We start from the raw sequence: 12634 nt of genomic DNA on the forward strand, positions 1-12634 counted from the left end.
TGCATTATATAACGGTGTGTTGCTCAGAAACAAGATTTAATTCTGCTGTGGCTTTGTTTCAAATTATTTTTTTGCTGGTGGATCAAAAATGGACAAAGTAACAGTCAATATTGTGTCTAAAATTTAAGTCACTCAGTTTTAATTGTTGCATAATAGTCTAAACAAAATCACTCACGATTGTGCAATATTGCTGAAATACATATTGTTTTGTGTTCCACCAAAGACATCATACAGATTTGAAACAACATGAGCAAGTAAAGGATGACATGTAATTTTTGGGTGAATTATCCCTTTAAATATGTTTCATTCAGTTGCCACGTGCTGCTTAGTATTCCAATCACGAAGCAGAATTCTGCTATTTTGAAATTTCTCTGTGAATACTGGGCTGAGAGCGTGAACATTAATATTTAATCTTGATACAGTTCCAATTAGCAGTTTATAAATCTAATAGTAAGCTGGGTGAATTAAGGATGTGCTCATGTTTTCCACTAGCAGGACCAGCGTGTGATGTTGTGTGTGTCTTGTATTTTTAGAGTGGGGTTGTGTCTGGTGCACCTCACTGACCTAGTTTTGGAGGGAAGCTTTATTCTTTGCACACGGCTTTCACTCTTTCTGTCCTCATGCTAGTGTGTGTGTGTGTGTGTGTGTGTGGCATTGGCTGGGCCACATCTTCAAGCTGGATTTATGAAACTGTCCAGTCTTTACATCATGGTCCTGTCTGAATACGATAACATTGCCTCTTTCTTCTTCTCTTGATTCACCATCCCTGCTGTGATTCAGATAAGCACCAAATAAAAAAGACACAATGGCGACAGAGCCACCCCAGCTTACTCTCTCTCATCTGACTGGTCATGTGACACTGATGAATGACATTATAAAGCAGTGATGTGTACCTTTCAGGATTAAAGGTCTCATATCATGAGAAACCATGCTAATATATATAATTAGAAAAAAAAAGATATAATATATATTACGTTTTAAGATGTGTGTTATGTGGAATATCATATTTAATGCATTAGGCTTTTATGGCTTATATATTATATCAGAGAATGTGGGGCTCAATTTGAGAAAAAACAAAAACAAACCAATTACTAACATAAAATGCATATAAATATCAGTTGTATATCTCCCAATAATATGTCTTAGTAGGATGATATTTAAATGCTTAGTTTTATGTTCAAAGCTCTGTAGTTTTTTTTTTTATTGTGGTGCAAAACATATAATGCAGTCTAATACAATGATTATTGAGAAATGGATAAATGCCTCATTTTAACATGATTTTGAACATTTTTTTTTAAATGATATAGATAATCAAATAAACCTAAGTTACTTATCTTGAAATATTACTAACAAGAGCAAAATATATTCTTAAGTTTACTTTATAAAAAATATGTTTTTACAGCAATAAGAAACGTAACACAACCGAAATGTGATGTTTTTAGAATTATACAAAAAAAAAGTCAAAATGATCAATCAGGCATCAGAAGGCATGTACTGTAGTATAAGAAGTTTTGATGTTGATAATTTAAATTCCTTAGAAATTTGCCTATCAGATATGACATAATAGGCTTTATAGGATTACAAAACATGTCCCATTTAATTATGAGGGACAGAAAGTGAGTTTACAAAAAAAAAAAAAAACATGGTGACTAACTATAAGTGGAGCCTAGGGGGAATAAATGATTAAACGATGACATGAATCCATAAAAACTAATTGCAAACTATGCAAGACTTGTTAATAACTCAATCTTTTGTCTCCCTCCAGGTGATCTATAAGAAGTTCCAGGTGAAATGTCCTTTTGATGACTATGCCCATAACAGGACAGTGTTGGGCTTTAACACGAGTGTGGAGGCTGACCCCGGAGGAGTGAAGATAACCCCTGAGGGTGACCCTGCCTGCACCCCCCACCTCTTTAACCTCAACTCACAGGTATATCTCTGAGTAGCTTAGAATATGAATATACTGAAATCACGCTGTGACATTCTTATGAGTCATGTGATATAAGACTTTAAGCCAGATGACACACACTGTAGTTCCCAATGAACCGTTGCATGACTCACATATATTTGGGCTTAATCCAAGCAGCCGTTTAGATATCATTTCTCAAACTGCATGAAAATCTGGATTTTCAGCTTATGTTATGATAATATATTCACATTTCTAAAGTAGTTAGGGAACCTTTGATGGGATGTGGTTTTAAATATCATTGCAGAGTGGTTTGCTAAATTTGAAAAATATGAAAAAGACTTTCGTAGGAAACAAAAATAATAAACATAAACATTTAGTGACAGTTCACCCAAAAATAAATAATTTGTCATCATTTGCTCACCCTCATGTCACTCCAAACCTGTATGACTTTTATCTGTGTTTGTCATGTCTTTTATTAAAATTTTATGTCCTGTAAGAAATTTAAGAGAAACACCTGAGACATAAATGACTACAGTTCAAAAGATGGGGTCTGTAAGATTAAAAAAAACAAAATGATTACTTCTATTCCGCAAGGATGCATTAAATTGATCAAAAGTTACACTAAAGACATAAAGTATATAATGTTACAGAGATTTCAATTTGAATTTTCTATTCAACAAAGAATCCTAGAAAAAAAACACACACCATTTCCACAAAAATATTAAGCAGCACAATTGTTTTTAAAATTTATAATAACAAGAAATGTTTACTGAGCAGCAAATCAGCATAATAGAATGATTTCTGAAGGATCAAATCATGATCATGTGACACTGAAAATTCAGCTTTACCATCACAAGAATAAATTACATTTTAATATATTTTAACATAGAAAACGGTTATTTCAAACCGTAATAGTATTTCACATTACACACAATTTTTATTGTATTTTTGATAAAATAAATGCACAAAAGACTAAATTCAAAAACAGGAAAAAAATTTTTTTTACTGTAGATGAGAATTTTGTTAAGTCTCTAGAGCTATAAAAGAGCAACCTCTGAGCAATAAAATACATCCATTCATTCATCCTACCTGAACTATGGATCTTTTGATTGGGTCAATGTAGTCTTAGGTCAGTACAGGCTTTTTAAGATGGGTTACCCAAACACATTCTTATTTATTGTAGTCTATGGCTTATATTCCTTTTATATTCATGTCTTAAGTATGATCACATCCTCTGCACATACATAAGTGTCAACTCACACATGACCCTGTGCATTTGTCCCCACATATGTCCTGTACTGTCAGGCTGATAAATGTCAAAGTCTCTATGTGCACAGGACAGGCATTTTAAATGAGCCCAGGCCTGAGCTCTGTCCAAGTCTGACTTAATCACAGCTACAATTAGCTCTCTGTAATGTGCTACAGTGTTTAATGGGCTTTAAAGTGTGGGGTTTGGGGTTTATGGTTGCCGCTGTTGTATCCATGGTGATGTGACGTGGTCGATTTATGCGTGTTTTTAGGCGGCCTACACAGTTCCCATCCTGGCGTTCGCGTTCGTGTGCCACCCCGAGGTGCTGCCAATATACACGGAGCTACGCAAGTAGGTGGCAAGTTCTTTTGCAGGACTAGAATCACAGATGAGTCATGTTGTGCATATGGATGCTATTACACTGGGCAAAGCTATTCATCTGCTTCACTGTCCAGATAGCTATGGTTTAACAAGTCTGTAATTAACATATTTGCTCATAGACATTCGAGAAATATTATGGGTTTGATACAAGTTAAGCCCAACCGACTGCACCTGTGGCATACTTTTGTTCATAATTTTCATTTAAAAAAGCTAATTCTGGATTACAGTGAGGCGCTTACAATGGAAGTAAATGGGGTTTAGCCACAGAACTTAAGTAATTGCATGTTAACATGGTTTAGTATAAAAAAAAAAAAAAAACTTTCTAACTTTTTAAGTTTTACTGTCGTTCAAAAGTTTGGGTTCAGTACGTTTTTTTTTCTCTTAATTAAATTAATACTTTTATTCAGCAAGGATGCATTCAATTCAAATGTGTACAGACTATTACCTTGTTACAAAAGTTTTAATAAATTCTGTTCTTATTAACTTTTTATTCATCAAAGAATCCTAGAAAAAATGTATCACTGTTTCAACAAAATTATAAAGCAGCACAACTGTTTTCAACATTGATAATATCAAGAAACGTTTCTTGCGCAGCAAATCAGCACATTAGAATGATTTGTTAAGGATCATGTGACACTGAAGACTGGAGTAATGATGCTGAAAATTCAGCTGTACCATCTCAGGAATAAATTACATTTTAAAATATATTAAAAAAGAAAACAGTTATTTTAAATTGTAATAATAATTCACAATATTATTGTTTTTACTGTATTTTGATCAAATAGATGCAGACCTGGTCAGCATAAGAGACTTCTTTTAAAAACATTTAAGTCTTATTGACTCCAAACTTTTGAACGGTAGTGGATTTCCAATTTTACAACTTTGTTTCCATGATAATGCCTAACACCCTAAAGCCCTAAAATGACTTTATGCACACAACTTCTCTACAAGGTAACCTCAATTTTTGCCTTTTTACAAGAAAACAAGTTGAAATAGGGTTTAAAATGGCAAAATAGCAATTAATATGAATATTTCTGCCTTATTACCATATCAGAGAATTTATATGAGACTGAAGTGTGTCTTGACTGTATGAACTTTATGAACTGACATTTTAGGTTTGGGTGTGCATTAGTCTGTGACTACTTTTTGTCATATCCTTATATTCTCCGATTTCAGCCCCACAAAAACAAAGATGCAACACATTTCCAACATCTCCATTGGAGTCATGTACATCATGTACCTCCTGGCTGCTCTGTTCGGATATCTGACCTTCATTGGTGAGGCCTATTACTATATTTGCATTCTTTCTTCATGCATATAGTGATGATTTTCTCAGTAAAGATAAAAAATGAGTACAATGATGTACCAAGAAGAAGTGACAATAAAAATATTAGTCGGCATGTAGTGGCATTTGTAAAATTGGGGACATATTAAGTTAAGGTGTGGTCACACTTACCATTGCCATACAACCTTCCCAGCCCTGGATGTAACCGATAGGAAGGGGACAGAATGCACCGCACTATTTTAAACTAGATGGAGTATCTTAAATGCATGTGTACATAATCCAAAAATTTAAAATTGCTGCAAATAGAACGTACAAAAATATGTCCTGTGTGAACGTTCTCTGAGAATACCAATCAAAATGCAGATATTGTGCCAACAGAGAGGCATTACGTCTCCAAATGTTTCATTTTGGTCTGTCGTAGTCATTTGGATCTTTTAGGCCAAAGATAACATTCAGAGTCTGATTTTGGACTTGCTTGGATGACTAATACAGAATAAATCAAACATCTAGGACCAGGGATGAAGAGCAAGGCAGGAGTGCTGTATGTAACAGAGCATGGAGCAGCAGGGAATGGTAGTTGCCACAATTGCTGATGGTCATTTGCTCATCCAGGACAGCTTCCTGCCTTTTTATACTTCAGGAGGAGACAGCAGTGTGACTAAGCTGAAATGGAGAGAGTGGAGGAGGTTTTGTTGAGGAGAAGGAGGAGGTGAGACCTGTCAGGATGGATGTGCTGAGTGGTCATTCAAGTTGAAATGTCAGAGGCCAGCAGAGATCAGTGTGACTGCAGTGGTAAAGAAGCAGACAAGAGTGTATTTTCCTATTTTAGGTACAAGATTTTAAAATTCACCCTCATGTTTCAGAGCTTTTGAAGTGAAAAAGCAGACTGAGACCTCCTTAGCTGTCAGCATGTGTTTGCTGATGTCACAGATCTAATCATCTGTTTCAACAAATCAGTGTTTCATGCAAGGTCATGTTGAAGTAGTATTAGCACTCCATCTAGTGGCCATTTTACATTAATAAAAACACATTAGCACTGTGAGCAGAAAAAGAGTAATCTATTGGATTGGTGTTTAATGAGTTGATTTATGTACACTACCTTTCAAAGTTTGAGAGTCTTTATTATTTTTTAAATGTTTTTGAAAGAAGTCTCTTATGCTGACCAAGGCAGAATTTATTTAAGCAAAAAACACAGTAAAAACGATACAATTTACAATAACCATTTACAATTTTAATATATTTTAAATAGTTATTTATTTATGCAGTCAAAGTTGAGTTTTCAGCATCATTACTCCAGTCTTCAGTGTCACATGATCCTTCAGAAATCATTCTAATATGCTGATTTGCTGCTCAAGAAACATTTCTTATTACCATCAATGTTAAAAACAGTTATGCTGCTTTTAATATTGAATTAATATATTTAATATTTTGTTAATATTTAATTAAATTAATATTTTTATTTAATATTTGATATATTTGAAACTTAGGTTATACATTTTTTTATTCAGAATTCTTTGATGAACACAAAAGATTAAAAGAATAGCCTTTATTTGAAACCATATCATTTTTTGCAGCAGTTCAGTTTAATCAGACCAATTTAATGTGTCCTTTCTGAATGTAGTATTATATATGCAGTGTAAATATCTACTGCATTTTTATTATTAAGAATTATTTTTATTGAATTTTTTTTTAATTATACATTTAAAATTAAATTGAACTTACTATTACATTTAAATGATTGTATTTGTGTGTAGATAAGGTGGAAGCTGAGCTGTTGCACACCTACAGTCGAATAGATCCGTACGACACACTCATCCTGTGCGTTCGTCTCGCTGTGCTGACTGCCGTCACGCTCACTGTGCCCATAGTGCTGTTTCCAGTGAGTTTTACACACACACACACACACACACACACACACACACACACACACACACAAACACACACACACACACACACACACACACACACACACACACACACACTATTTTAAACCTTTACAATTTTAAATAAACTACATCTTATCAGGTTACAACTTCGTTAGAGGAGTCAGGATTGGATTTCAGTATCTGATTTCAATGCTTTGCCTTTTGATGCCTTTTCTCAGGTAAGGAGAGCAATTCAGCAGTTGTTCTTCCCAAATAAAACCTTCTGGTGGCCACGTCACATTGCCATAGCTGTCACCCTCCTCACCCTCATCAACTTACTGGTCATCTTCGCCCCGAACATCCTGGGCATCTTCGGAGTCATCGGTGGGTTTGGTGCTCTCGGCTCTTGAGTGATGTTATTCTGGTCTCTTTGTAGCACTCGTTGGATTCTTTCTCTCTTACTTTCTTTTGAAGTTTCATTGGTGTGAAAAGAGTGTGAGACGTGTTTCACCATGACAACCTCAAGGACCTCACCGTTGCGTTTATCTCCACATGCATTAAAATCTTAAACTATAATACTGTACGCACAGTCCCAGCTGTGCATAAATCCATTGCCAACAGCATTATTAATCGCCATTGGAACGTGTATATAATAATCAGCAAATTCCCATTATGCTTTTCCTTTCATTACATTAGAGTCTCTCCTGGTCTCACACTTAACTCGATAACACTAATTGTTTCTGCACCTCAGAGAAGAATGGACACTATTGTTCTCTTGGCCCAACCACCATGAGAAATCTCTCAATAACTATGGCTTATGTAACTTGAATAGCTTTAGCTCAAGATATTCTGACACAGTTAAGACTTTGTCCTGAGGCATGATGTTAGTGAATTATGAAATTTTAGGTTCACAGTAAGTAAGTGTGTACATCTGTTTATTTTTCTGTAGGCGCCACGTCCGCACCGTGCCTCATCTTTATATTTCCGGCTGTGTTTTACATCCGCATTGTTCCCGAGGAAGAGGAACCTATGCGCTCAGCGCCGAAAATCCTTGTAAGTACTTGGACATGCTGTATTCGATTCCTCCCCATTCATCCACAGTGGGATCTAGTTTCTTACCTCATGTAGGAATTTAGGTGCTTTGAAAACTTTCACACTATCAGATTGAGATCCTCTGAAAACTAATCATGCTAAGAGCTTCGTAAATCCCTTGGCTAAATCCTTGGTGTGACCCAAAACTATTCCCCTTAAGTTATAGCAAACAGCAGGAATCTGGAGATGTTGGGCAAAACCTGAACATTTAATTGTAGTATTTCTGAATCTCATGAAAACTGCCAAGACATCCAAGGGAAGAATTTTGTGCATATTGAAAAATGAAGCCTTTTTAGAGCCATTAAGTTGTTGTTGTTGTTGTTGTCTTTTCATTGTGGGATTATTTTCATGACATTTAAGCATATTTTCTCCCTTCACATTGTAAAATTACATTTTAAAAGTAGAATTATAAGTATGCAAATATAAATATTAAATGTATGCTCGTTTTAAAAAAGATTGTGTCATGCACAAAACACTTAATGTTCTGAAAATTGGCTTCAATAGGTTTGCACATTTTATTTATTTCACTTTGACCCGCACATTTCTTCAAATGTGAAACCCATCTTATTTTTTAGATGACGTATTTCATTAATGCAAAATGTGCTTAATTTTAAAATCATGCACATGAAAATAGCACAATGCAGAAAAAATCTAAATGTTCTAAAAACTGGCTTCATTTAGTTTTAATTGTATTTTATTTTGACCCAGATATTTCACAATATGCACCCAGTCATTTTTTTTCCACTCATTAATCACTTTGGCAACACTGTTTATAATCCTGTCTCTCTCCTTCTTTTATAGGCTGCTTGCTTTGCCTTTTTAGGAGTCCTATTTATGGTAATGAGCATCAGCTTCATCATCATTGATTGGACATCAGGGACCAGCAAAGGAAGCAGTGGTCATTAGGCCTCACCGTCTAATGGTTTATGCTTTTTAATATTACTTTCGGGTCAGTAGTTGGGGAGGATGCATAATCTCTCAGTGATCAGTCACCAGAGTAGTACCAGATTCCTAGCTTTAATTCTGTTCAGTCAATGCGTTATTTGTCCATGTGACCTGCATGTGCTGTAAATGGGGTCGTGACCCATCTCAGACCAGCATTAAATCCATTTAAAGGCCATCCTCTTTCAAAAAGGAGTGGAAATAGTTTGTTTTAAAGCAGGGAGACGACAACCAGAACTAGAAAATTTAAAGCCCATGATCGTAGTAACAGCACATGCAGTATGCAGGGTTTACAAAACAAAAGGGGATTTTGCATTCTAACCAAATGGACTCACCAGCTTGCCAAACCTCCCATCCAGCCCTTCATATTATAACCTTTGACCTCTGCCCTTCGGCCACATTCACAAGAGATTAGAAAGCACAGTAAGTGCTCAGTTCTTATGGGAGGAATGGTGGATATTAAAGTGTTTATTTCATCATATCTCATCTTAGATATAGCAATACTCTGTGCAATAGCTGTGAGATATCTGACACTGAAGGCTGTTGAGAGGCGACACACGACCTCGTCCAGAATCCAGACTTGATTTGGCTGCAGTCTATTACATAATTTCAGATTTATGCAAAGTGTTCATATAGATGTACATGGCACATTTTTATATGGATTTATAATGTTTATCATTTCTACAATATATAGAGATAAATATATTAGTAGATAAATAAATATATATATTCGGAGTATTCCGATTCATCTGGTGTTCTTAAGGTTATTCATCACATCCCTTTACAGTATTTATGCTAAAATGCCGTCCTTAAAAGATTTAGATTTAAAAAGACAGAAAAGCAGATTTTAAATATTCTTCTTTTTTTAGGAATACTACTGTTGCGATGGGAAAGCACAGACTGGAAAGCACAGTTTATCATAGGGTCAGGCTGTAATGATCCCATGAGTCCTGCTGACAGACTGATTTTGAAACACTCTCTGGATTTATATGCAGAGAAAACCAAAAACACAGATTCACAGGGTCTTCTCCTTTACTGGAGAAACAAATGTGGTGCATTGATGCATGCAAATGTTTTAGTTACAGGGCAAAATGGCTTACATGTGGTAACCTTGCCTGATCGGTTTTGCTTCTAGATAGGCTTTAAAAACAGAGGCTATTAACCCAAGTAGATGGATGATTTTGGAGATCGGTTCCCACACAGATTACTGAATCCTGAAACTATAGCACTTTCAGTTGAAGCACAACTTCTGCTCAATCTCCTGACCTAGTGACCCAGTTATGACTCATGACATAATCATAGATTAATATATTTTGTAGACAGATATATGAACAAAGCCTATGTACTACTAATTGTAAATTGTTCAAAGAAGAGAGTAATGTGTGGACGTCTAACAAGGTACATTAATATTTAAAACTTTGTAAGTGAAACTCATCATCCTAAAAAAAAAACAAAAAAAACAAAAAAAAAAGCTATATAAATCAAGCACTTACTGGCCCATAATGATCTTAGTGGTAACACTGTGGTGTTTTAGTGTGTGAATGTGTGTGTTCTCTCCTCTTCTCGCTTATGAAGAAAGGATACTTCAGTCAGTGAATGTACTGTAATGGACTATAAGATGTCTAAATGAAATGTGCATTTAAATTGTGGTACTATTTTATTCATTTTTGACTGTTTAATTAATGTTTAATGGATAGACCAGCCACACACATAACAAAATCATCATATCTGTGAACCAGTATTAGCATAATTACTTATCTCAATATCTTCTTTCAGTATTTTAAATGTCCCTTGTGATGCATCAAGGACCTGTCAGACAGCAAAGGCACTGTAATATATTCTAAATTGCATTTTTTAAACAAGGAAGTACATATTGTATTGTTTATCATGGTCGGATGATTCATTTCCCTATTTGTGGTGTTATGAAAATATATTGAGAATTGAATGATTAAATATGTCTGTATGATTGCTGAAGTGTATCACCGAAATAACCCACTGAGTCATTTTTGGTAAAGAAGCGTTTAGTTGTGTGTGACGGTGAGATGTTATATGTAGTGGTGTAATGCCTCACACACCAATGTGGTTTCTTAAGCACAAAAGTGTTCCATCGTTTTAACTGTGTGTGTGTTAATGTGTGTTCACATGCCTGAGAACTAAATGTGCCCGTTGTTAAGGAATTGCAAGTATCCGTCATTAAGTATACCAATGGCTCTAAATGATTCTTGATTGCTCAAAGTCTGAACATGTCTTTGGAAGTAGAAGTGTGAATCTCATGTAAACATGCACAGGCTGCATATCACCCCAAAATGATGACAAAAAAATATTTATATACTTTTGTTCAACTATGGTGCATTAAATTGACTAAAAGGGACGCTAAAGATGTGCTTTTTAATTTCGGTTTCAAATAAATGCTGTTCTTCTGATCTTTCGAAGAATGATGAAAAAAATGAACACCAAATCAGCATATTAGAATCTTCTCTGAATGAAAATGTAGCTTTGCCATTACAGACATATTATTTTAAATACCTTACTGTATTTTTGATCAGTCTTGGTAAGCATAAAAGACTTCTTTCAAAAACATTACAAAATCGTACCGGCCCCAGATACATATTACATTTTATTACATATATATTTCTGTTATTTGATTTTGGAGTGACATTTTATGAGATTCACTGACTGTAATTTTGATTTGATAATTTTTGTGATTATTTTTAAAGAGAGTATAATGTTTGTGAGTATTTTTAAGGAGAAATGACTCCTGTTTAATGTATCCACTGCATAAAATAATGATTTTATGATGAAGGTGGTTTAGGTTAACCAGTAAGATCTAATTAACTTACTGTCGTATAGCACAAAGTAGGAATCTTTAGTATCAGTGATGAATCATGGATAAATATTGTTCCCTTTATAAAAGTACAATCTGTTTGCTACAACTAGAGCATTACCAGTGGTGCACCACAAACTGCCCTGAACAACAAGATCCCCCATAATGCTATGCTTCCATCCCCAGGCTTTCTCATGCACAGCTTTGTAGCTTCTGAGCTGATGTCTGGGCTGACAGCAGCATTTTTAAGCACCTGCAGATCATACTGTTATATGGTCTCCAGATCAGGTATTAAAAAGTAGCAGAAGGGAATTTAATTGTCTTTTTAGCAGCTGTGTACTTGTGTCCAGTCAGCGTGACGTTTCCCTTGTGATGTAATGAAAGTGTCATCTGTTTGTAACAGTTTATATGAACTCATTACTTACATGGCAGCATTTATATATAATGTACATAACTGTAAACCCTTTATATTATAAGCACATCTATAGTTTGTATATTGTAAATAGTCAGATGATGTTAAGTCTGATGATTAAAACGTGATAATTTTTAAAAATGCTTTTTAAAAAGCCAGTTTATGTCTTTATTTTCTTTATTCTCGGTATTGAGTACATTGCTGGCAGTTAATGTACTGTAAACAATGTTCAAATAAAAAAAAGAATAAATAATATTCATTCATTCTCGATTCAGTCTACAGCTGTATTTCTCATATCCATGCAAGTTTTTATATTTTGTCTCTGTGGCTCACTGATGTAAAGGGGAATTAAATGCTATGTTTACGTGCCATTTAGCAGATCTCTCTAAAGCAGTACTACACTAATTGCAGGTTTGGATGAACTGTCTTTTTCAAGGGCACAGCGGTGTGAAAGTACAGTAGTTTGTTGGATCAAACCTGCAGATCTTTTCTTCCACCCTCAGCAACTGTCTCTTTTCCATCCTGCTGATGGTCCAAGTCTAAAGTTGTTTATGTCAAAACAGAATCTTGCCTAGAAACAGCAGTTCCCTGAAAACGTTCACATGATTTGTGTTTCCTCTTCTCCTGCTCTTCTCAAAATGGGCAGAGCATTTTGTTAATAATATATTTAAACAC

General features: G+C 35.0%; 1 protein-coding gene across 2 annotated transcripts in view; it reads left to right on the forward strand.

The window, feature by feature from the left end:
* Window positions 1–12229, forward strand: part of LOC109068606 (sodium-coupled neutral amino acid transporter 3-like) — a 44044-nt gene extending 31815 nt beyond the window's left edge. For both annotated transcript variants that reach the window (XM_042766658.1, XM_042766659.1), the window contains 7 exons: window positions 1766–1930; window positions 3430–3509; window positions 4716–4816; window positions 6579–6703; window positions 6929–7073; window positions 7639–7742; window positions 8583–12229. In XM_042766658.1, the coding sequence (XP_042622592.1) occupies window positions 1766–1930; window positions 3430–3509; window positions 4716–4816; window positions 6579–6703; window positions 6929–7073; window positions 7639–7742; window positions 8583–8687 (825 nt within the window). In that variant the 3' untranslated portion in view covers window positions 8688–12229. The remainder of the gene's footprint in view (window positions 1–1765; window positions 1931–3429; window positions 3510–4715; window positions 4817–6578; window positions 6704–6928; window positions 7074–7638; window positions 7743–8582) is intronic.
* Window positions 12230–12634: the final 405 nt, after the last annotated feature.

This window comes from Cyprinus carpio, chromosome A11, assembly GCF_018340385.1.
Source record: "Cyprinus carpio isolate SPL01 chromosome A11, ASM1834038v1, whole genome shotgun sequence".
Taxonomy (NCBI): Eukaryota; Metazoa; Chordata; class Actinopteri; order Cypriniformes; family Cyprinidae; genus Cyprinus; species Cyprinus carpio.